At 38.3% G+C, this 23,045-nt stretch overlaps 1 protein-coding gene across 2 annotated transcripts in view; it reads left to right on the forward strand.

Annotated features, from left to right (window-relative positions):
- The window catches only part of ARHGAP18 (Rho GTPase activating protein 18), a 223,219-nt gene that overhangs the window by 152,389 nt on the left and 47,785 nt on the right, over positions 1 to 23,045 (forward strand). For both annotated transcript variants that reach the window (XM_056126016.1, XM_056126015.1), the window contains exons 4-5: positions 1,680 to 1,743; positions 9,473 to 9,651. In XM_056126016.1, coding sequence (XP_055981991.1) covers positions 1,680 to 1,743; positions 9,473 to 9,651 — 243 coding nt within the window. The remainder of the gene's footprint in view (positions 1 to 1,679; positions 1,744 to 9,472; positions 9,652 to 23,045) is intronic.

The following is a 23,045-nucleotide window of genomic DNA, read 5'->3' on the forward strand; positions in this document are numbered from 1 at the left end:
GGGGGAAAATGTACCATTAAAAAAGTATATAGATATAGTTATATACCCATGTCTCAAGCAAATATGAGCCAGCCATCCTAATTTGAAGCTGTTCTGTTTTCAAATAAGTAGATATGCAGCGTTCCCATTTTAAAGGCTTCTTCATGAAGCCCTTGCTGACACAAGGAAGTATAATACAGAAATTAATACCATCTGCACTGTCATTTTCAATTGCCAAGGTAAATAGTTGAAGCACATGCTCCAAATGTGTTTCCATGTAAGATTAGACTCACTCACTGTGTTCATTTTGCCATGGGGGACAAGCCTTCTGTAGGTTTGCGGCAGAGATTAAAAGGATGGTGTTGCTGTGTCTGCCGGGGAGTGAAGTATTCCCTTGACTCCTGCTCTTTTTAGGTTAAATGGGCTCAATGCACATCCAGTAGGGTTTTTCTAGACTTTTCTTAAATTTTGGATAGAGAAGGAAGTCCTTGCTGGCCAGGTAGTTGATGGTACACCAGAGTCTTCTTTCTTTTGCATAAAGATGACATCCCATAAAGCCATTCGTTTAAGAATAGTTTACTTGGGGCTGGAGTGATGATACAGCAGGTCTGGCATTTGCCTTGTACAAGGCCGACCCTGGTTCTATTCTCAGCATCCCATATGGTCCCCTGAGCATTGCCAGGAGTAATTCCTGAGTGCAAAGCCAGGTTTAACCCCTGTGCATCTCTGGGTGTGACCCAAAAAGCAAAAAAAAAAAATAGTTTAGTAAAATAGATTTCTGTAGATGCTCAATCTGGACTCCTTTTCCTGCTCCCTGAATTCCTTCTGCAGTACTTTGGAGAAGGAATTGCTTCCTGCCACACTCACTGCTGAGCATGCTAGTCATGCTTTACCGTGTCCATAAACTGTTTCTTCATGTTACTGCCCTACCCCCTTGGGAGGAAAGCTTTTTTCTTATCCAAGCTCTTGTTAACTGGAAATTTAGTTTTAATTCATTTCACATTCATTATTAGTTGTTGTTCTATGTTATTGTCTACATGTTAACCTTCTTTTCTTTGGTAACAGCATGGCTTAGTAATCCACTTACCATTTAATTCACTCATTGGAGTTTGCACTTCAGTGGTTTTTAGTAGATTCACAGTTTCGTAATCATCGCCACAATCAGTTTTAGCACATTTTCATCACCCCCCAAAGAAAACCTGTACCCATTATACAAGTCATTCCTCAGGTTTCCCTCTCAATCATCAGTCTACTTGTTTGTCTCTGATTTTCCTGGACATTTCATATAAATAGTCTCACATAATGTGCGGCCTTTTGACTGATTCCTGTTCCACAGTAAAATGTCTAAAGGGTTCATTCATTTTGTGGCATGTATCAATACATCATTTCTTTTTATTGGTATGAGTATTCTATATATGAATAAAACACTTTATTTTTCTACTCTTTGGGCTATGTGACCAGCTTTTTGATGTTTTTCTTTATTCCTTCAGTTAAATAGCAGCATTCTTGATGGCAGGAGCACTTAAGGCTTTTTATACATATCCATATATATTTTGATGATTACAACTATAGTATGTTTTTCTGATTGTTATAATTCCGAGTGCATTTCTTGTGCTCTAAAGGTTAGTACTGGAATTATTTACAAAACTGTCTATGGTTGTGTGCTAGAGATGACTAAATGACTTGTTTTCTATCTTTAGGCTCCAGATGGCACTGAATTGCAGTCAGACAGAACAAATGAAAACAAATACAAAGGAAAAGATGGTATGTTGGACCTGTTCTCTTGAATTTTCTCATTTATTAGTATAGCAAACAGATGCAACCTTTTAAACTCTTCACCTTCAAATCTGCTGGACAAATTTTATTAAAATGCTAATATAGGAACTGAAGAGATAGTACAGGAGCTAAGGCACTTGCCTTGAGATGTGGCTGATACAGGTTCAATCTCTGCATCTGGGATGGTCCCCCACACTCTGCTAGGAGTGGTCCCTGAGCATGGAGCCAGAAAGAGCCCTGAACCCTGCTGAGTTGTAGCCCCTAAACAATAGAGTAAAATAAAATTTAGAATATAAAAGTAAACTTAAAAAATGCAAGTGTCCTAGTGGAAAATTACAAAAGGCTTATAGGTTTTTATTTTCTTTTTAACATTTGTGTGTTTCTATCAGTTCTGTGTCTATACACAATTGTTTTTTTCCTAAAATATTTACCACATATTAAGTCCTAAGTAGGGATGATAGCTATTAATATTAAAAGAAGACTGTGAAATTTATATTGTTATTAATCTATTTTGCAGATGAGAGAGTTGAGGTTCATATGCATGAAACCACTTTCCCATGATCATGTGGCTTATGAGAAGTGCCAGTAAATTTGGGGCCTTTTCATAAATCATAAATTATTCAGAAATCTATTATAGCTTTTCAGAAAGTTTAGAAATAATTTTAAAATGCATTAAAGACTTTTTAGCTTTTTGATTACCATACTTTCAAATGTTTTTCCTTTTCTTCATTATTTCAGAAAAGGATTTGAAATTCAAGATGTGAATGAAAAAAATATTAAGAATGTATTAGTAATTAGTAAGAAAGAAGTTGTAGCTATTTCATTTGTATACCAAAAGGAAAATATTATAAATTACCACTGTAGAATTGAGCTTAAAAAATGAAATCTGCAGGCAACAGAGATAGTTTGAAGGGGTGGGGCACATTCTTTACTCCATGTGGTAACCTGAGTTTGATCCCAAGTACCACATGGTCCCCCGACCTTTGCTAGGGCCACCCCAGTGAACTGCACTCAGAGGAACCAAATGCTGTCTGCTGCAGTAGAGTGCATGACTAGCATATGTGAGTGTCTAAGTGGGATGCTCAGTACTGCTTATACCCCTGAGCACTGTGAGTGAATCCCTGATGGTCCTTGAGCAGCAGCACCAGGAACGGCCCCTATTTAAAAATATATATAATGACTAATATGGTATTATTTATCAAACTGTAACAAAGATGGTCTGTGGCTGCTGATTTGTACTCAAGAGACTTTTCCTTTCTCTTGTGTGTGTTCTTAAAACCTGCACCTGGAGCATTTATTCTTCTAATAAATACTTTATTTTCATTGAGAACTATGTGGAAGAGGAAGATCAGATAAACTATAGTGGGAAATATTTTCAGCCTTCCTTTAAAAAATCAGGTATTTTTTCTTTCCTTTTGGGCCACACCCTGTGATACTCAGGGGTTACTCCTGGCTCTGCAGGAATTCTGCAATTCTCAGGAATTGCTCCTGGTGGTGCTTGGGGTAGCATATGGGATGCCAGAATTGAACCCAGGTTGGCCACATGCAAGGCAAATGCCCTCTCCACAGTACTATTGTTCTGACCCCAATCAGGTGTTAGTTTAAGATTGTGTAGAACATCTTGGAAACTCAAAATATCCTGTATCCCTACATTTCCCTTCATAATTTTATCAGAACTTCTTTTTGTACCAACTATATGTGTGTATATATCTCTGTATACACAGAGAGATACATATGTTAGTGCATATACAGATATATGTATGTGCATACACGGAGATGTGTGTATCTATATATTTACATAAAAGTACTTACTTTTTGCTATTCTTTGGACATTTTTAGTGAAACATTTTATACTGGAGTGAAATGACTGTTTCCACAAGTCTGTGTTCTAGCAAATATTGAATGGCATACATGCTGGAGTAGTCAACCCTGTTCTGCTAAAAAGTTGGGTCATCAAAAGAGACAGATGAACCTTTTGTGCCAATGTCAATATGCTTTGGACTCTGGGAAAGATTGACTGGCAATTGCTAACTGACTACTGAGGGAAACATTGTTTTTTCTTGATGTTTTCCTCTCATTTCCTCGCCAGAAATGGTGATGTAGGCAATATAAACAGAAGTTCTGGAAGACACATTTGTTATATGAGTACATTCCAGTGTGGCTTGCAGCAGACAAGTAAAAAAATGACAATCTTAATGTCTGCTTTACATCTGCTTTTGCTGGAATGCTATGTAGTGGGCATAGAGCCTCCAATTAGACTGTAAGAATGCCATCCAAGTCAATGAGTATCTGATGCTGCACCTGTTCTCAACAATGCCACGCTCTTTCACTAGCTCCTGAATTAACCAGTGTTATGCAAACATAAAGAGGTTCAGAATGAAATTCATGAAAAATACTATTTGGATTTCAAAATTTGAGGGTGTGTATGTGTGTGTGTGTGTGTGCGCTTGCAAAAATTCATAGGTGTGAATGATAGGACCAATTTTACATGTTTTACTCACACTTGGATTTTCATACAGTTTCAGTCAAAGACCTTTTTTCTAAATGGAAAAAGTTATCAAAATTTGTTTTGTTTGGGGGCTGTGCTTAGAGCTTACTCTGTGCTTAGGAATTACTCCTGGAGAATTTGGGGGACTGGAATTGAAACCCGTCTGCCATGTGCAAGGCAAGTGCCCTACCGCGTGCACAATTGCGTCAGCCTCAGTTATCTAGTTTTAACATGGCAAAGTTTGTCAAATTTCTAATGAATTAATCTATTAAGTCGATTCCTCCACCCCTCTTGGCAAGCCCGGCAAGCTACTGAGAGTATCTCACCCACACGGCAGAGCCTGGCAAGCTACCCGTGAAGTATTCGAAATGCCAAACACAGTAACAATTGTCACAGTGGAGACGTTACTGGGCCCACTCGAGCAAATCGATGAACAACGGGAGGACAGTGACCATGATAATCTACTAAGTATTAATCTTAGCTTTTCATCAAATGATGCAACTCTAAATAATGAAAACATGTCTTAGAAATCTATTCATGTTTATAATACCTAATAATTGAAAAACAAACCTTATTATATATTTTCTTATTTTCATTTACATTTTATTGATCTTTTTAATAAAACTATTTATATTTTAAATATTTCAAAAATTGTAAGGAGTGTTATCAATGATTTGTGACTCAATGCTATTACTCACTTAAAAATAAAAGAAAAATGTTTGAAAGAACCTATATTATTATGTATTATTGAAAGAACCTATATTATTATATATTTAACCTATATTATTATTATATTTTAATCTATGAATTAAAAGTTTAAGAGTTAAAACGTTTGCTTAGCATTTTCTGTTAATTTTTCCCTTGAAAATAGATCATTGATTCATTACACTTTCATTGGCCACCTAATTCTTTCTTATAGAAATACCCCCATTACTCCTGGAAGCTATTTTTGTTATATCTGCCTTTTCTTTATTTATCTTTTGAACTCTTAGTTTTTTATATAATGTATAAATGCATTAATTTTTGTTTTATAAATGTATAAATACATTAATTTTGTCATGTTTTGAAGTATGTTCTTACTAAAATATGTTCTGATGTTATTATAATTTCTATTATAATTTCTTTATTCAGTTTTAAACAGCATAAGGAACTTGGTGGTATTCATTATAACGCTGAGATGGAGTGTTAAGGAGAAAAGAAAACAGTTTTAAAATTCTTGGATTCAGATATGTAGATTTGTGGCAGAATTTTTTGCAGTGCATGTATGAAGCCAGATTTCAATCTTCACTCTATCTCCCATTCCCCCTAAAAAGTGCCTATGGACACTCATTTCTGGAAAGATAGTTCTTTCCTTTAACACATTTAATTTTTAGCTTTTTTATTGTTGTTGTGGGACTACTATTTCCAGAGGTACTCCAGGCTTGGTGATGCTTGGGCTTACATCAGTTGGTACTTGGGATTGAACCCAAACTGAGAGCATTGCACGTACCATTTGTGCTAGAAGCCAGGACTTTTTGAAGTACAGAGCTGGGTGGGAGATCTTCCACCCCAAATCTGAGAAGGCCCAGGGGTTCAGGCCCCCAATACCCAGTATACCTGAAATTGTCAGCAGGTTAGCATCCCTGTGGAGCTCAGTCATGAGGCGGTAGAGTATTTTTGGACACCTGGCAGCTGTTGTGAGTGTGGCTGCAGGGTCTTTGGCAGGGTAGGGACTTACCTGCCCCCCTTCCGAGATTGCTCCACAGGTCTAAGGTAGGACTGCTCTATCCGAGACATTTTTGAAGCTAACTGATATCTTTCAAGATTCTCTGGAGCAGGGCTGGTGGATGAGCTTATATGGTGGGATGTGGGTGTGGCTTGGTTAATCATTTTCTTCTCTTAGAGTGGTTTCCTAGGAAATCAATATTCTGGGGAAAATAAAGCTGAAACTATGCTTTGACATGTGAGTTAATATTTTAAAAATTCTGAAAATGTTGAGTTATTCTAATTTTTTAAAAAAAGTCTCCAAATGTTGGAAAGACACAACTGCCATCAGTTACTAAAATAAATCAAGGAGTTTTAAGTTTATTCTTATTTTTAGCATTGACATAGGCAAATATTTACTTTATTCACCAGGAGGTGCTATAAGGACCAGCAGGATAATTTGCAGGGCCCAATGCAAATGGAAACTATAGCACTTCTCATTCAAATTTCAGTTCAGCAACAGCAAACGTTTAACCCAGCATGGGACCTTCTAAGTACAGAGTCCTGTGTGGCTGCATAAATTCACAAAACCCACCAGCTTTATGAATGAGTGACCCGGGTTATTAGAATTGTATTTCTAAAACTTAGGGTGTATTTTGGGGGCCAGAGAAATAGTACATCTGATAAGGTGTTTGCCTTTCACACAACAGATTCAAGGTCCATCCCAGACACTCCATATGATTCCCAGAGTTCTGCCAGTAATTAGCCCTGAGCACTGCTGAGTGTGGCCCCAAATAACAACAACCTTAGTTTTTTTTTAATGAATAAAATCACTTTTTCTGAAGGCAATGTACTTTTAATACTATGTATATATACCATACATAGCACTGTATCACTTTCCTCCCATTGCTCATCGATTTGCTAGAGCGGGCACCAGTACCTGTTGTGAGACTTGTTGTTACTATTTTTGGTGTATCGAATACACCATGGTAAGCTTGCCAGGCTCTGCCGTGGGGGCGGGATACTCTTGGTAGCTTGCCGGGCTCTCTGAGAGGGACAGAGGAATCCAAGCCGGGTTGGCCGCGTGTAAGGTAAACACCCTACCTGCTGTACTATCGCTTTAATGTGGGTATGAGAAAAAATATGTATTTAGATTAAATGGTTCATGCTTTTTTCTTTTTCAATTTTTGGTACCATGCCCAGCAATGCTCAGGGATTACTCCTAACTCTGCACTCAGGAATAACTCCTGGTGGTGCTCGTGGACCATAAGAGATGCTGAGGAACGAACTTGGGTCAGTTACGTGCAAGGCAAGCACCCTCCCTGCTGTGCTATCCCTCCAACCCCATGGCTCACGTTTTTATTTCTACCAGGTGGCCTTGTTGATATTTTCAGAAAACTCAGTTCTGTATAGTTAAGAGTCAAATCATGAATAAAATATTTCCTGTGGATTTTTCCAACATTGCAAAATGATGAGGAACTCTCTTCTCAAACCTAGGAATTTTCACATTGTCGCCAAAATGTTACTGAAGCTGGGCCCATAACCCAATCTCAGTATGCTGCCTGGAAGCGCTGTTCTCTCTTTAAAAACTCAGTTTGGGGACCAGAGCGATAGTCCAGCGGGGAGGGCATTTGCCTTGCACGAGACCAACCTGGGTTCAATCCCTGGCATTGTATACGGTCCCCCATGCACCATCTGAGTGCAGAGCCAGGAGCAACCCCTGAGCATCACCGGGTATGACCCAAAAAGAAAAAAAAAAAGACACAGTCTGGGGCTGGAGAGATAGTGCAGGCAGCCAGGTACCTCTGGCAAAGGGCCAACCTGGGCTCACTCCCCAGCAGTGTACAGGGCCTCCCAAACCTCACCAGAAGTGATCCCTGAGCACAGAGCCAGGACCAGGTCTTGAGTAAGTGTTCCTAGGTCAAGCATGCTGTAACAACTGAGCACTTCCTCCCCTCCAACGCCCTTCTCCTCGAGGTCTGACACTCAGCAAGGGTGAGAGGGTGAGCCTGGAGTGGAGGGGCTGAATCCAGAGAAACCTGCGCAGTCTTGGACAGGACCTAAATAACCCACTGTCTTCCTTCTTGGGCAGCGTCCAAGGCCACAACTGCCTGAGATGGCTGGACCCTCGAGCACCTCGCTCTTTCTAAAAATGTCACGCGTGGGCTGCTTTCACCGTAAGCTATTTCCTCCCCGTGAAGTCCATAAATAACCGTACAAAATGAGGAGCAGAGTGCAAATCACCAATCCGTGCTCTGACCGGAGCAGAGTGCAAATCACCAACCCGTGCTCTGACAGCGAGTCACAAGGCAGGAGTCAAAAATCCCAATATTTGCACTCTTTCCCACCAGGACCCTGGAGCTCTCAGGCATCCCGAGGAAACTGCTTTCCCTGAAAGCCAGCGCCTAGAGAAGGGTCACGGGAAGGGCCATGATGGGCATTCACAGCAGCCCAGCCTGGGGTGGGCGTATTCTTGGGCACGCCCCGTGCAGAGCCTATCAAATGGGCACACGACCTATGAATATATATAACATATATTCATTAAAATTTTAATTGACTTTTCCTCCTATCACTTTTTCAATCTAGAAATATGTCAATGTCTTTTGTAGTTTATTTTGCAATTTAGAGTGGCTGGTGAATTAAATGTGTGCAGTGAGCAAACAAGTGTTCCTGTCATTGGCGCTAGGCCGTTTCAAATTAATGTGAATTTGGTTAAAATCAATACTGCAGCAAACGGTCAACTTTAGAAATGTTTTCTTTGAGGTTTAATGCCATTGTTTTCACCAAAGAGACTTTCAAATGTTATTTTTACCTGGAGTAGTAAAAACCACAACAAAAGTTAAATCTATGAGACTCTAGAAATGTGGCGTGGAATGGGTAAAGATATCAAAGATATCAGTTATTTATCCAGGGTGATAGTTGTTGGAACTTTTATAGTCTTTGATATAATCAGGTACCACACCTTTAGGTTCCCGTGCTAGGTACCTCCAGATCAGACTTCAAGCTGATAACTTTTTGGCATAGGTCCTTGTTTCGGAAGTTTTAATATGGCACTAGGTAACATTCCAGAAAGGAAATGCAGGGGTGTGGAAACGTTTAGTTTAGGGTTTGTCCTTCTGTGAGGAGATTATGTGATACAGAGCTAGCTAGTTCTACGAGATATTAAAACTGATTCCCCTCTATTTTTCATTTTTAATCCTCAGGGTGAAATAAGTTCACAGTTAAGTGTAATTATTATTGTGAGGGTTTCTCAAAGTTTGAGGTCATCGTCATCTGGTAATGCTTTGGAATCAGTTCTCATCTAAAAAATATGATCTCAAAGAAAAATATCACAATTGAACTGTGGATTTCTACTCTCTTCTCTTCCTTCTGCTACTGACTCTACACTATTCGCTGGGTTCCTTGAGTGTACACTACTATTAAAATCACCATTCATCATTGCCTGTAACATACAGAACTTTTCATACATTCATCTAATTGACCCATTAAAGTGAAAACAGAAATAAAGTGTATGAAATATTACTTCTGTTTTTTTTTTCTCCCCAGACCAGGAATCTAGCCTAGCTTTGGGTAAAAAGGAGCCGATCCCACCAGTGTCTGAAGAAACTGTTGTCCCTGAAGCAGATATCAACCTCAATGTGTCATTTGCGGAGCAAGCGGCCACTCAGAAAGAAAATTCCAAGGATAAGATCCAGAAGAACAATGGCAACAATGCCCAAATACCTGTACGTAGAACACTGATCAGTTGTTACTGACTGTGAATGGAGTTTTTTCATTAGTTTTGTATTTTGAAAAGTTCAAATCCATAGGGAAAGGGAAGGACTAATACAGAAAACAACCATACAGCCTTTATATCACTTTCACATAATAGTTAATTTACAAACTCACTTTTCTGTAATGAATCTGTATGTATGTTGTATTATCAGATATACTTTTTGATTTTAATAAGGATATACAAAATATAAGGCAGAATATTTAATAAATTGAAAACCAAAGCAATATTTATATATAAAACTTTGAATATAAGATAATATTTTAAAAATTAGAGTTTTGATGGTAGAGTTTTAGAAGTGTTGATGGTATCGAGTACATTTCCCAACACCAGTGTCCTCAGTGATTCTCCCGCCACCACCCTCCTCCCTCCAGCCTGCCTCAGTCACTCCAGCCTGCCTCCAGCCTGCCTCAGGACTTCTGTGTCTGTCTGTCTGTCTGTCTGTCTGTCTGTCTGTCTCTCTCTCTCTTTCTCTCTCTCTCTCTCTCTCTCTCTCCTTTTGTGAATTAAGGTTTGCTATACAGGTATTGAGAGGTTATCATGTTTGTTTCTTTGCCTAATTTCAGCACACAGTTCTTATACAGAGTGATCATTTCCAACTATCATTGTCATAGTTGTTCCTTCTCTATCCCAACTGCCTTCTCCCCCATCACTTGAGGCAGGCTTCTAACTGTAGACCAACTCTCTTGGCCCTTGTTTCTACTGTCCTAGGGTATTAGTCTCATACTGTGTGTTTTTTTATATTCCACAACTGGGTGTAATAATTATATGGCTGTACTTCTTCTTTTGACTCATTTCACTCAGTATGATACTCTTCATGTCCATCCATGTATAAGTGAATTCCATTAATTCATTTTTCCTAACAGCTTCATAGTACTCCACTGTGTAGATGTACCATAGTTTCTTTAACCAGTTGTCTGTTCTTGGGCAGTGAGGTTGTTTCTAGATTCTGGCTATTGTGAATAATGCTTCAATGAACATAGAAGTGTTGATGGTATTTCTGCTCTGTTCTTACACCCCCGTGTATATTCCCAGAAGTGGTATTATTGATGGTCATATCTGTGCAATTAAGTTCAAACTTGTGCTCTAGTAGAGTAACTGAATGAATTTTGTTCATCAATATCTAGATGATTTTACCATGCATTTGTAATCCTTGCCTAAAATATAATTAAAACAGGCGTCTAATTCCATTATTCCTTTCACATTGACAATCTCCTATAAAATAGCCCCCACCCTCTTTTTTAATATTACTATGGGATGTGGTGTGTTCCTTTATTCATACAACATTTTCTAAATGATAATCATTTTTTAGATATTAAACTAGCACCCACATGTGAACAATGGAAACCCTTCAAGCTGGTTCCCTTCTTATTGTCTCATGCCTTTTCATCTTTCACTTCTTTGCTATTACAAGTGTCTAGGGCTTACTTTGTACTTTTCTATACTCAGACGGGATAAATTCTATACTCAGAAATGATTACTTCCAGAATCCCTGGTTTCTTTCATTAAATTATATTTTAAAACCAAATTCAGGGCACTGGGCTATCTAATTGCTTCTTAGATTTAAAAAATATGTTTATTTGTGAAATTTTATATAGTCATAAGTTAAAATAATGGAATAATGGAATAAGTTAAAATAATGGAATGGTATGATGGAAACCTAAACAAGACGTTATTTTGACCAGTTGCAGTATTCACCAACTCAGAGCTAGTCCAGAGTTTTCCATGCCCCACCCAATGTTCTTTTCTATGTAATTTTGGAATTATCTTTTGTTAGCTCTTCAGAACGTATTTCTAGAAGTAGAAGCTAAAAGCTCATGTTTATATTGTCAGTACTACCCCTAAAATATTAACAAGTATTAATTGTAAAAATCCCATCAATACCATCAAGTTTTCCAATTGCATCACAAATTTCATGCCTTTAAAAAATGTTTTGTTAAAGTCAGGATCAAAACAAAGCTAAAGCAACTTGGTTGGTTGTAAGTTTTTAAGACTCTCTTTCTCTCTTCCCTACCTCTTTTCTTGCTCTCCCCAATTTACCTCATTCTGTCTTTCTCTCTTCCTGTTCTCCTTCAGTCCATTCTTCTTCTCCGTCCTTCTTGACCCTCCCCATCCTTTCTTCTTCGTTCTTCTTACCTATCCTTGTTTTCTTCTCCCCCTCCTTCCTTGAAATGTATTTGTTGAAGTTACCTGGTTATTAAGTTGTGTAACATTTCCCCTCTGACTTATTCTACCACTGTGTGTTTTTGTTTATTTCTTGTAAATACACTCTTGATCTATCAGATTTAGATTTATTGTCAAGATTACGTTCTTTGTGACTATTTCAGCAGGCGCACAATGACTGGATTCCTGGTTGACTTTTTCTCTTTTCTTGTTTGAGAGGAGGTTTGGCCATACCAGGAAGTGCTCCAGTGACCACCTTTCTCCTGGTTCTCCATTCAAGGGTCACTCCTAGTTGTGTGTCAGATGCATGAAAGCAAACCCAGTCTGTTACTCTGCAGTCCCCTTATTGTCTTTCGTTTTGTGGGTTGCTGCTGCTGTTGAGTGCTTGGATTCCTCCATTGATTAATAGTTACAGAATGATATTGTTCAAATGTTTTATTTTCTATTTTTGAATTTATAGACTGGAGCGATAGCACAGTGGGTAGGGCATTTGCCTTGCGCACAGCCAGCCTGGCCAAGCAAGGTTCGATTCCTCCACCCCTCTCAGAGAGCCCGGCAAGCTACCGAGAGTATCTCGCTCTCACAGCGATGCCTGGCAAGCTACCCGTGATGTATTCAGTATGCCAAACACAGTAACAACAAGTCTCACAATGAGACGTTACTGGGCTTGCTTGAACAAATTGATGAACAATGGGAGGACAGTGCTATAGTGCAGTGCTTTGAAGAAAAACCTTCCTAAATTATTATCTCTCCCTTTTACTTACCATTGTTAGAATATTTTGGCTCTGTAGTATCTGTTACTTATGACCAATTCATATTTTTAATTTATTTACCATCTGTTCATTTATTTTTGGTTTTTGACCACATTTGGTGGTGCTTATGGCTTACTTCTGGATCTGTGCTTAGGGGGCAGGTGTGATCATGGGACCATATGCAGTGCTGGGTTGAAACCAGGATCAGAAGTGTTCAATGCTTTAACCTCTGGCACAGAATTTTTTATTATTAAAAATTTTTTGTAAAATTTTGTAAAAGTTGTACCTTAATATGTAGATTTAAACTCATATGACATGATCATAAAGTTTTCTATGATGTTCTTTTTCTACATCATAGATTTACTTGTTTCTATAAATGGTTATCTCTCTCTGGAATAGAGCTATGTCATTGTGGTTATGTTCAGAATACGAGAGTATCCTTTTCTCTGAGCTGGTCTTTGCTTAAAGATTTGCAGAGACCAGATGTACATCTGCATTTTCCATGCTGAGAATAGTGGTTCTCAGGAAATGGCAGATACAGTAATCGAAATATCACATAATAATGTATTTGTTTTAGTCTCAATTGATGCCCAACATTCTCAGAATAATAATACCAATGCTGCCACCAACATATGATTCTTAGAAAGCACTGTAAACTTGTTTTTCTTTTTCTTCAGTTGTTTGTGTTTTTGGAATATATCCCAAAAGGAATGTAACAATGCAGTGATAGTGTTTTAGATTTCTTAGGATAGTTATTCTCCTTATGGTTAAGCCACCAACTGTATACTTGGCTGTGTTCATTTGTTTCATTTCATTTTCAGTTTTCAGGGATTTTTTAAAATCTTTTATTTTTTTGGTGAGCATGAAAACAATTTACATGGTCTAAAATCAAATCTGAAACCAAGATATATAAAAAATTTATTTTCTATCTTTGAGCCTTTACCCTAATTTTTCCTCTTTCAGGTAAATAGCACAGCGGTAGGGCGTTCGCCTTACAAGCGGCCAACATGGCCGACCCGAGTTCGATTCCTCCGCCCCTCTCGGAGAGCCTGGCAAGCTACCGAGAGTATCTTGCCCGCATGGCAGAGCCTGGCAAGCTCCCTGTGACGTATTTGATATGCCAAACACAGTAACAACAAAGTCTCCAATGGAGACGTTACTGGGCCCGCTCGAGCAAATCGATGATCAACCGGAGGGCCTTTACTTTTACTTACTTTTAAAATTTATTCATGTATTATAACATAACATGTATTAAAAAAACGTGTTTGTAAATACATGTTAGCCCATGGTACACACTTTTCTCCAACTATTTTCTTTTTAACCTCATGGTATAGTCTGAAGCTTACTTACTCTATAGTTGTACAGAGAAATATCTTATTCTTTTTTTTTAATGGGGCCAGAGTGATAGCATCACCTGTAGGGCATTTGCCTTGCATGCGACCAACCCGGGTTCGATTCCTCCTCCCCTCTCGGAGAGCCCAGCACACTACCAAGAGCATCCTGTCCGCACGGCAAAGTCTGGCAAGCTACACGTGGTGTATTTAGTATGCCAAAAACAGTAACAAGTCTTACAATGGAGATGTTACTGATGCCTGCTCAAGCAAATTGATGAACAACAGGAGGACAGTACTACAGTGCTATGGTCCTTTTTTTTTTTTTATAGATGCATTGTGGAGATTTATCATAATTTATTCACTAAAACCCCTAATAGCAGACATCTTGGTTGTTTTCAGATTTTATCATGCATTTTCTTGTGAATCTGCCTTTAATGCCAGAGAGATAATACAGTGGATAGGGCATTTTTCTTGCACATGACCCATCTGGGTTTGATCCTTTTTACCCAAATGGTCTTCAGAATTCTTCAAGGAGTGATTCCTGAGCACAGAGCCAGGAGTAATCTCTGAGCACTGTCAGGTGTGACCCCCAAACAAAAACAAACACAAACAGGTATCTGCCTTTAATTGGTTTTACGCCTAGTGGGGAGAAATGAAAAATATTCCTCATTTGTTATGAAGGGGTGATCTGTATTCCCAGGCTATTCTTTGTGTAACATAACGTTTGTGACAAATGTTATGTTTTGTAAAATTTTTTAAAAATAAAATTTTATAGATGTTAAGTAGCTGGGCTGGAGCGATGCACAGCAAGTAAGGCGTTTGCCTTGTACACAGCCAACATTGCCGACCTGAGTTCGATTCCTCCGCCCCTCTCGGAGAGCCTGGCAAGCTAACGAGAGTATCTCACCTGGACGACAAAGCCTGGCAAGCTACGCGTGACATAGTTGATATACCAAACACAGTAACAATTGTCACAATGGAGATGTTACTGGGCCCGCTCGAGCAAATCGATGAACAAGGGGAGGACAGTGATACAGTGTTAAGTAGTTGATTCAGAAGTGCAATAAAATAGAAATTAATTTCCACTGAGAGACTAAAAAGCTTCCTCTATCATTTTATTCTCTGTTTAACAGTCTTAATATTCCTCCTACATGATTTCTTTCATGTGGTACCCAGCTTAAAAGGGCTTTCCCATTTTCACCCTATAATTAAGGAAGCCTTAGCCCACCCATTGGGATATGAGTATCATGTTAATTTCTGGCATGGTTGTTAAAATATATCAAAATATACATTGAGAAAATAACATAAAATTATTTTTAAGCTACCAGATTACATGCTTTAGTAATTGTCAATGTAACCGTATTTTTATTTACTAGGTGTTCATCTATACAAACGTTTCTTTTTCGCTGTCTTCTTGAAGACATCGGTATGGTGTAAGCTTTCCACAATTCTTCTGTTTACCTTTCTGAGACAGGTATAGGTGTCTAAGCTTATAAAACCTTAAGATCTGTTTCTACTCTGTGCTCCCATGCTTTGATAAATAAATAGTAAGCTTTATGTAACACATTGTTCTTCTTTGTCACTGTCACTGTCCCCCCCCCCCATTGTTCATAGATTTGCTCGAGCAGGCCCAGTAACGTCTCCATTTTGAGACTTGTTACTGTGTTTGGCATATTGAATATGTCACGGGTAGCTTGCCAGGCTTTGCTGTGTGGGTGAGATACTCTTGGTAGCTTGCCGAGCTCTCCAAGAGGGGCAGAGAAATCGAACCTGGCCGTGTGAAAGGCAAATGCCCTCCTGCTGTGCTATCACTCCAGCCCACATTGTTCTTCATTGATCACATTTTATATTTGCTTTCTTTTTGTCTCGCAACACTGAACAGTCTTTGTTAATTCTTTATGATCTCTCACAGTGGATTCATATTTCTTCTCTTAAATTTGATGATCCAATTTTATGATGTTGAATGTGCTTCAGTTTGAAGATTTAGCTACTACTTATTGTGTTATTGTGCAACTATGATATATTAGACATACACTCTGTTATTACTTCATTCGTGAATATCTGTGGTATAGATACTGTGATATTTTCTACACTAGTAACTAGGTTGAATGTATTGCATGGCTAGTGAAGTACTGAATGTGGATATTCAAAGACCATGCAGATTTCCCTCAAAGTATGTGTTACACGCACTTGCACGCATGCGTGCACGCACACACACGGATTTAAGTGTCCTTGTATTATAGGTACTGACAACTTACTCAGCACCTCTTGGGGATGTCATGTCAATAAAGCTATTTGCTGGGTCCATCATACACAGTAGAAATTTAATCACTCTTTCATCCCCTCTTGGAGACTACAAACATTAAAGATTCATTCAGGACTTTTTAAGATCATAGCTTTGAAATGGTAACTGTTGTGAAGCTCATATTCTAGACATATGCCCTTACCTTTAGATCTTGCCTCTTTATTCTGTGTCTTTTGAACTGTTAGTGAATTACCTTTAATTTGAAGTAGATTCATGTTTTAGAACAACTTTGGTTGTCTAGCAACACAGCTTCATGCATACTGACAGAATAACAAAAAAGAGACATGGAGGCTCAAGGTGGGAGTTTGCCAAAGGATGAAACAATGGAGAGAAAGAAAGCGGAAGGACAGTAGGGGAAATGGTAGCTAGGCCAGCTGAGGGTACTGCAGGCCTAAGATTGGCATTAATGTGTACACGATTAAAAAAAAGATGTTTAGGGTCATTGTTCTCAATTTTTAAAAAAGAAAAAAAAAGGTTAAATGTGACAGTTGCTTTCTTTTAAAAAAAATAAGAAAGATAGAAGCCTGCAGGTTTAAAAGTTTCCTCAAATGTTCTTTATTTTGAAAATATTTTAATCTTTTGGAAATAGCAATGAATAAAGCATAATTAAATTATACTTTACACCTGAGGAAACCTTAGGTGAGAAATGAGTTTTCTAACAGGTAATAATAAAAAAAAAAGTCTTCTGTAGAAATTGAACAGGAAAGAGTAGATTCCCTAGCTTTTGAAGCAATAGTGATTTGAGGAGTGAAAAGGAAAAAGAGAAGGCCATCCTCGCTGCTGCAATGCCTGAAGTGTCTCTGGTACTGTGATGCCAGCAGATGAGAGGCACAGGCCCCGAGAGTCCTCTAATTGCTGCGTGGTAACATGTGAGAACCAATGACCTTCTATCTTTTTGAAAATTTTCATTTTATTTCTTCCTTTCAAGCATATTTTTCAAAAGGGAGAGGGCTTTTCTTTTTCTGAAATTTTACTGCCTCCTCTTAGCCAACTTACTGAACCATCCAGTCTATTAACTAAACAAAAAACGACAGGAAACTTCATAAATATTTAAAACTGCTGCTATGAATTAAACATCGGGATAAAGAACTTACTCCTTTCATTAAGCACAATGTTAAATAAATAAATAAATAAAGCTCCTGACATATATTGCTGGGTAAATCCAATGTTTGAACTAATAATATTTCAGGTTTCTCTAAACATTTACCTTGGGTAATGCTTTAAATAATTAGATTACATGTGTTTGACTTACTGGACAAAAACAACTAATTTTAATGAAACATTTAGAGATTGCATATATGTGTATACACACACATATGGTAAATAAGGTGATGGACAATTATGAAGAAAATGATACCATTTTCTGGAATTTGAAAAGTTAAGCTTAGTGCAAATCACAGGAAATGGTCCAGTAAGTTGATAACTATACCTCTAGCTTGGGGTCTGTGATTTCTCCTTGGCTCTGGTGTGCCTTCATTCAACAAATAAATGCACTGCAGTGCACCAGGTCTATGGTATAGTAGGATTCCGATGATGATTAAGTCACGGCTTCTCACTGTCCCTTCACATGTATTGACCTAGAATCCTTCTTTCCTGCTGTGGTAGACATGGAAAGTGGAGCAGAACAAGACTGGCTGTTGCTCTGAGACTTTAGAAGATCTGAGTCTACACCCTCATTGTGCTAGTGGCTATGGCCATATGGCTTCTTTTCTGAGCCTCACTTTCTCCATCTAAAATATGCTGTGATTAGTCTTACCCTATTGCAGAGTAGGATAAGAAACTCTTTAGCAATAGAGTATATTATGATTCTCCTATTCTTACACTGTGGTAATATTTAGGAGGAAAAGAAAGCCATAAAACCTTGACTATTGAAAGATCAGAGCAAAAATTACAGCAATAATACTTAACACCTTTTGAGTAATTTCTCTATTGCCATTTAATCCTCACCACAAACCGTGGTACCCATTTTCTAGATGAAGTGGTAGAATTGCAGAGGTGATGTAATTTTCCAAAGATCAGATACCTTGTGAGTGATGGATGGAATTTGATACCAGCAGTCTGGCTCTAGATTCTCAACAACTCTCTCCACTGCTCCCTACCCCCAGTGCAGTGCATCATTAACCGTTAGCTGAGAATTCACTTAAACTGCATATTTAATCACTTATTGTTGTTTTGTTTAATGTTCTCATAGGGAACATCTAATACAAATTTAAGACTTATTTTCTACTACAATGGACACCCAGAACTATAGCACAGTCAATAGAAATGGTTATATAGAAAGTTCTTATGGAAGTCTTTTTCTTGATAATGAATTTGCTTGAATGGAATTAACAGCTCAATATTTAGTAATTATTTTAGGACCGTTGCTTTCTCAACTTCTTTAGATTCATTGATGACCCCAAAACAGTTGTTTTGTTAATAGGTTAATGGCACCAGCGATGGGGGTGTGAAAGATTTTAATTGCTATGGTTTCTAGTACTTTGATGAAACCTCAGCCATGTGATTATCTGGCCAAGCATTTACACTTTCTTACTGTTAGAATGCTCATTGTATTCCTGAGGTTCACAGCTTCTGTAAGTTCATGGTGATTAAACTAAGAAAGATGCTATATGGTGAGCTCTACTGAAGTTATGAGTCCATAAAATATTTTGAGGAAATGATGACTGGAATAAACTGATATTGAAATGTAAAGAATTTCTATGAATTTAATCCCACAGATTAAATTGGGCTGGAGCGATAGCACAGCGGGTAGGGCGTTCGCCTTACAAGCGGCCAACATGGCCGACCCGAGTTCGATTCCTCCGCCCCTCTCGGAGAGCCCGGCAAGCTACCGAGAGTATTTGATATGCCAAACACAGTAACAACAAAGTCTCCAATGGAGACGTTACTGGGCCCGCTCGAGCAAATTGACGATCAACGGGAGGGCCTTTACCTTTACCTTTACCTTTAATCCCACAGATGTTTGTTGCTGACATGTTTTTCTGAACTATAAAAGATTTATAGATTAAGGGATAGTTTTTTTTTTTAATTTAGTCATCTTGAAATTACAAAGTCATTCATTCTTTGGCTTCAGGCATACAATGTTTCAACTCCCATTCATTTACCAGTCTCCACATTCCTCCACCAAGAATACCCCCACCCTAACCCCATTTACCTACCACCCACAAGTCTACGTCTTTAGGGGATACATTTTTTTTTTTGGCTTTTTGGGTCACACCCGGTAATGAACAGGGGCTACTCCTGGCTTTGCACTCAGGAATTACTCCTGGCAGTGCTCAGAGGACCACACGGGATGCTGGGAATCAAACCCGGGTTGGCCGCATGCAAGGCAAATACCCTACCTGCTATACTATCACTCTAGGCCTCTAGGGGTTACGTTTTTAACATATAAGTTTTCGCACTGTAGTTTTCTGTACTGTTGCTGATAGGGTTTTATATAGAATACATTTCCACCTTTCAGTAACAGCTCCTCCTTCTAGTTGAATGCTTTACTCCACCATAGATATTCCCCACTTCCTGTCCTACCCCCAGCCCCCTCAAGTGGCATGTTTCTTACTGAATACCAGTTTTCATGTTCTTTGTTTCCTTTGTCTTGGGTGTTCATTATTCCACTATTATATATATATATATTAATATCTTTCCTATGAGAGAGATCATTCTGTGTCAGTCTTTTACCCTCTGACTTTACTCAGCATGATGCTCTCCTAATCCCTTTATGTAGCAGCAAATTGCATGACTTTATCTTTACTTACACTCAAGTTATATTTCCTGTGCATATGTACCATAGTTTCTTCATCCACTCATCTGTTTTTGGACACTTGGATTGCTTCTCGATTTTGGTTATTGTGAGAGTACTGCAGGAAACACAGAGATGCAAATGTCTCTTCCCCATTTTGTTCTTGGGCCCTTGGAGTATATTATAAGAAGTGGGGTTGCTGGGTCAAATGGAAGCTCAGTTCCTAGATTGTATATAAATGTCCATGCTATTTTCCAGAAATACTGGACTAATTGACATTCCAATCAGAGTGAATGAGATTCTCTTCCTCCCTCATCCACGCCAGCACAGGTTGTTCTTTTATTATGTGCGCTGTCTGTGGTAAAAGATATTTCATTGTTGTTATTATTTGCATCCCCCTAAGAAATTGTGATGCAGAGCAATTTTTATGTGCTTTATGGTCATTTGAGGAAGTTTTCTCTTCTCCCCATTTTTAAAAAATTTTTATTAGTGAGACCATGAGGTACAGTTGTAGACTTACAAATTTTTGTGCCAGAGTTTCAATTATACAATGATCAAATACCCATCCCTCCACCAGTGCCCATTTTCCACCACCACGGATCCCAGTATCCCTCCCATCCCCCATCCTCCCATCCCACCCTGCCTCTGTGGCAGGGTATTCCCTTTTGTTCTCTCTCTCCTTTTGGGTGGCGTGATTTGCAAAAGAGGCAATGAGTGGCAATCATGTTTGGTCTATAGTGTACTTTCAGCATGCTTCTCCCCATTTTTAATGGGATTAGATTCCATTACTTATAAAGTTCTACCTGTGCCTTATGTATCTTGGATATTAACCCCTATCAGAGGAGAGTTGGGTAAATACCTTCTACCATTTTGTGGGTTGTCTTTGTATCCTGCCCAGCATTTACTTGGAGGTGCAGAAGTTTATTAATTTAATAGTCCCATTTGTTTATCTTTACTTCCACTTGCTTAGCTAGTGGTGTTTTATCCTTGAAGATACCTTTAGCTTCAATGTTATGGAGAGATATGTCTATGTTTTCTTCTATGTACTTTATGATTCAGGTATGATATCAAGGTACTTATTCTATTCTGATTTAGTTTTTGTGCATGCATTAGAAAGAGATTTGAGTTCATTATTTTTTTGCATGTGGCTGACCCAGTACTACTTGTTTAAAATGCTGTCCTTCATATTTTTTGTTTCTTTTTCAAAGACTAACTGATCATATACATAAGGGTCTGTCTTAGGATCCATCTCTATTCCATAGTCTTTAGTGTCTGTCTTTATTCCAATACCATGCTGTTGTTATTACTACCACTTTGTAGTATAGTTTGAAGTTAAGGAAATTGATGATCTCATCTTTTTTCCCCAAGTATTGCATTAGGTATTTGGTCGGGGGGAGAGGGTTATTGCTCTATATAAATTTCAGAAATGTTTTATCTGTTTTTTTTAAATGTCACGGGCATCCATAGAGGGACTGCATTGAATCTGTGTGATGCTTTGAAAAATACTGTCATTCTGATGATATTAATTCTCCCAGTCGATGAGCAGGGGACATTTTCCATTTCCTTGTGTCCGCTCTTTTTTTTCTTGATGTAATATTTTGTAGTTTTCTTTGTGTAGATCTTTCCCCTCCTCAGTTAAACTGATTCTGAGGTTACTTGATTTTTTTCTGAGGCAAATTGTGAATAGAATTAAAAAAAAGAACTTTCACTTCTCTTTCATTATCTGCATCTAGGAAAGCAATGGACTTTTGAGTATTAATTTTGTAGGCCACTTTACTATGCAAATCTTTGTTTCTAGGATATTGTTTTAGAGTCTTTAGAATTTTCTTAATATAATATCATGTCATCCACAAATAGTGAGAGCTTGACTTCTTCCTTTCTTACATGGATACCCTTGATATATTTTTCTTGCCTAATTTCTATGGCAAATACTTCTAGTTCTGTGTTGAATAGAAGTGGGGAGAGACAGCACTCTAGTCTTGTGCCTGATCTTTGAGGGAAGGATTTTACTTTTTCCTCATTGAGTATAATGCTTACTGTAGTCTTGTGGTAAATAACTTTGATTATGTTGAGGAAAGTTCCTTCAGTTCCCACTTTGTTGAGAATCTTTATCAGGAATAGTTTCTCCTGATAACAAGGACCATGATAAGCAGCAGGGGAAGCTTTTATGTTATATTAGTGTTGCCTTTGGATATTTATCATATTTTAAATTAAAATTGAGAATTTTTAAATTATTTAAAATACAATGACATGTAGATTATTAACTATATTTTATGACAATCTCATTCTCTGCAATGGAATTGAAGTGTGACATAGTTTTGTATTTTATGAAGATTCACAGAAGTCAGATAGATACTTGTTAACTATTTCTTCCTTCAGCTTATAAAGTAGTTATGTGTTTTGTACCTTTGAAAACTTTGCTTTATAATCAGGAGAGAAAGAAGGTGAAAAAGGTTTTGGTATCCATTTTTTAAAAACTTTAGTATTGCTTGGGCCGCAGTAATGAAACATGTTGGGCCTCTTGGGATGGGGGGCGGGGAGCCGGGCCAATCCTCCCCACCCCAACGAGACCCCAAGTCATCGCCCACAAACGGCCTCTCTGGCTCCTCATTAAGCTGCTCAACGGCCATGATCCCAGAGAATCGGGAGCAGATCTCGAAACCCAGTGGCTTTTGGCAGAAATTCCTCCAGATTTAAGTGTTAAAATTTCGGAATTTCAAAATCACATGGCCCTACTGCAGCCACACAACATCATATGTTATTCATAACCAGCAATAGAATATAACTTGTCTATTGTTGCCTTTTCAGCAGATCTGAGTGTTGGGGTAAAATCTCAAATAATGGTGGGTCTGGTGTCGAAATAGTGAATGTGATCAAAGTAGAGAGAGAGTAATGTGGAAATCATCTGCCCCACAGGCAGGGGGAGGGTTTGGGATGGGGGTATACTGGGATTTTTGGTGGTGGAGAATGGGCACTGGTGAAGGTACGGGTGTTTTATTGTATGACTGAGACTTAGACCCAAAAGCTTTGTAACTGCTCTCATGGTGATTCAATAAA

Source organism: Sorex fumeus, unplaced genomic scaffold, assembly GCF_029834395.1.
Source record: "Sorex fumeus unplaced genomic scaffold, SorFum_2.1 ptg000061l, whole genome shotgun sequence".
NCBI lineage: Eukaryota > Metazoa > Chordata > Mammalia > Eulipotyphla > Soricidae > Sorex > Sorex fumeus.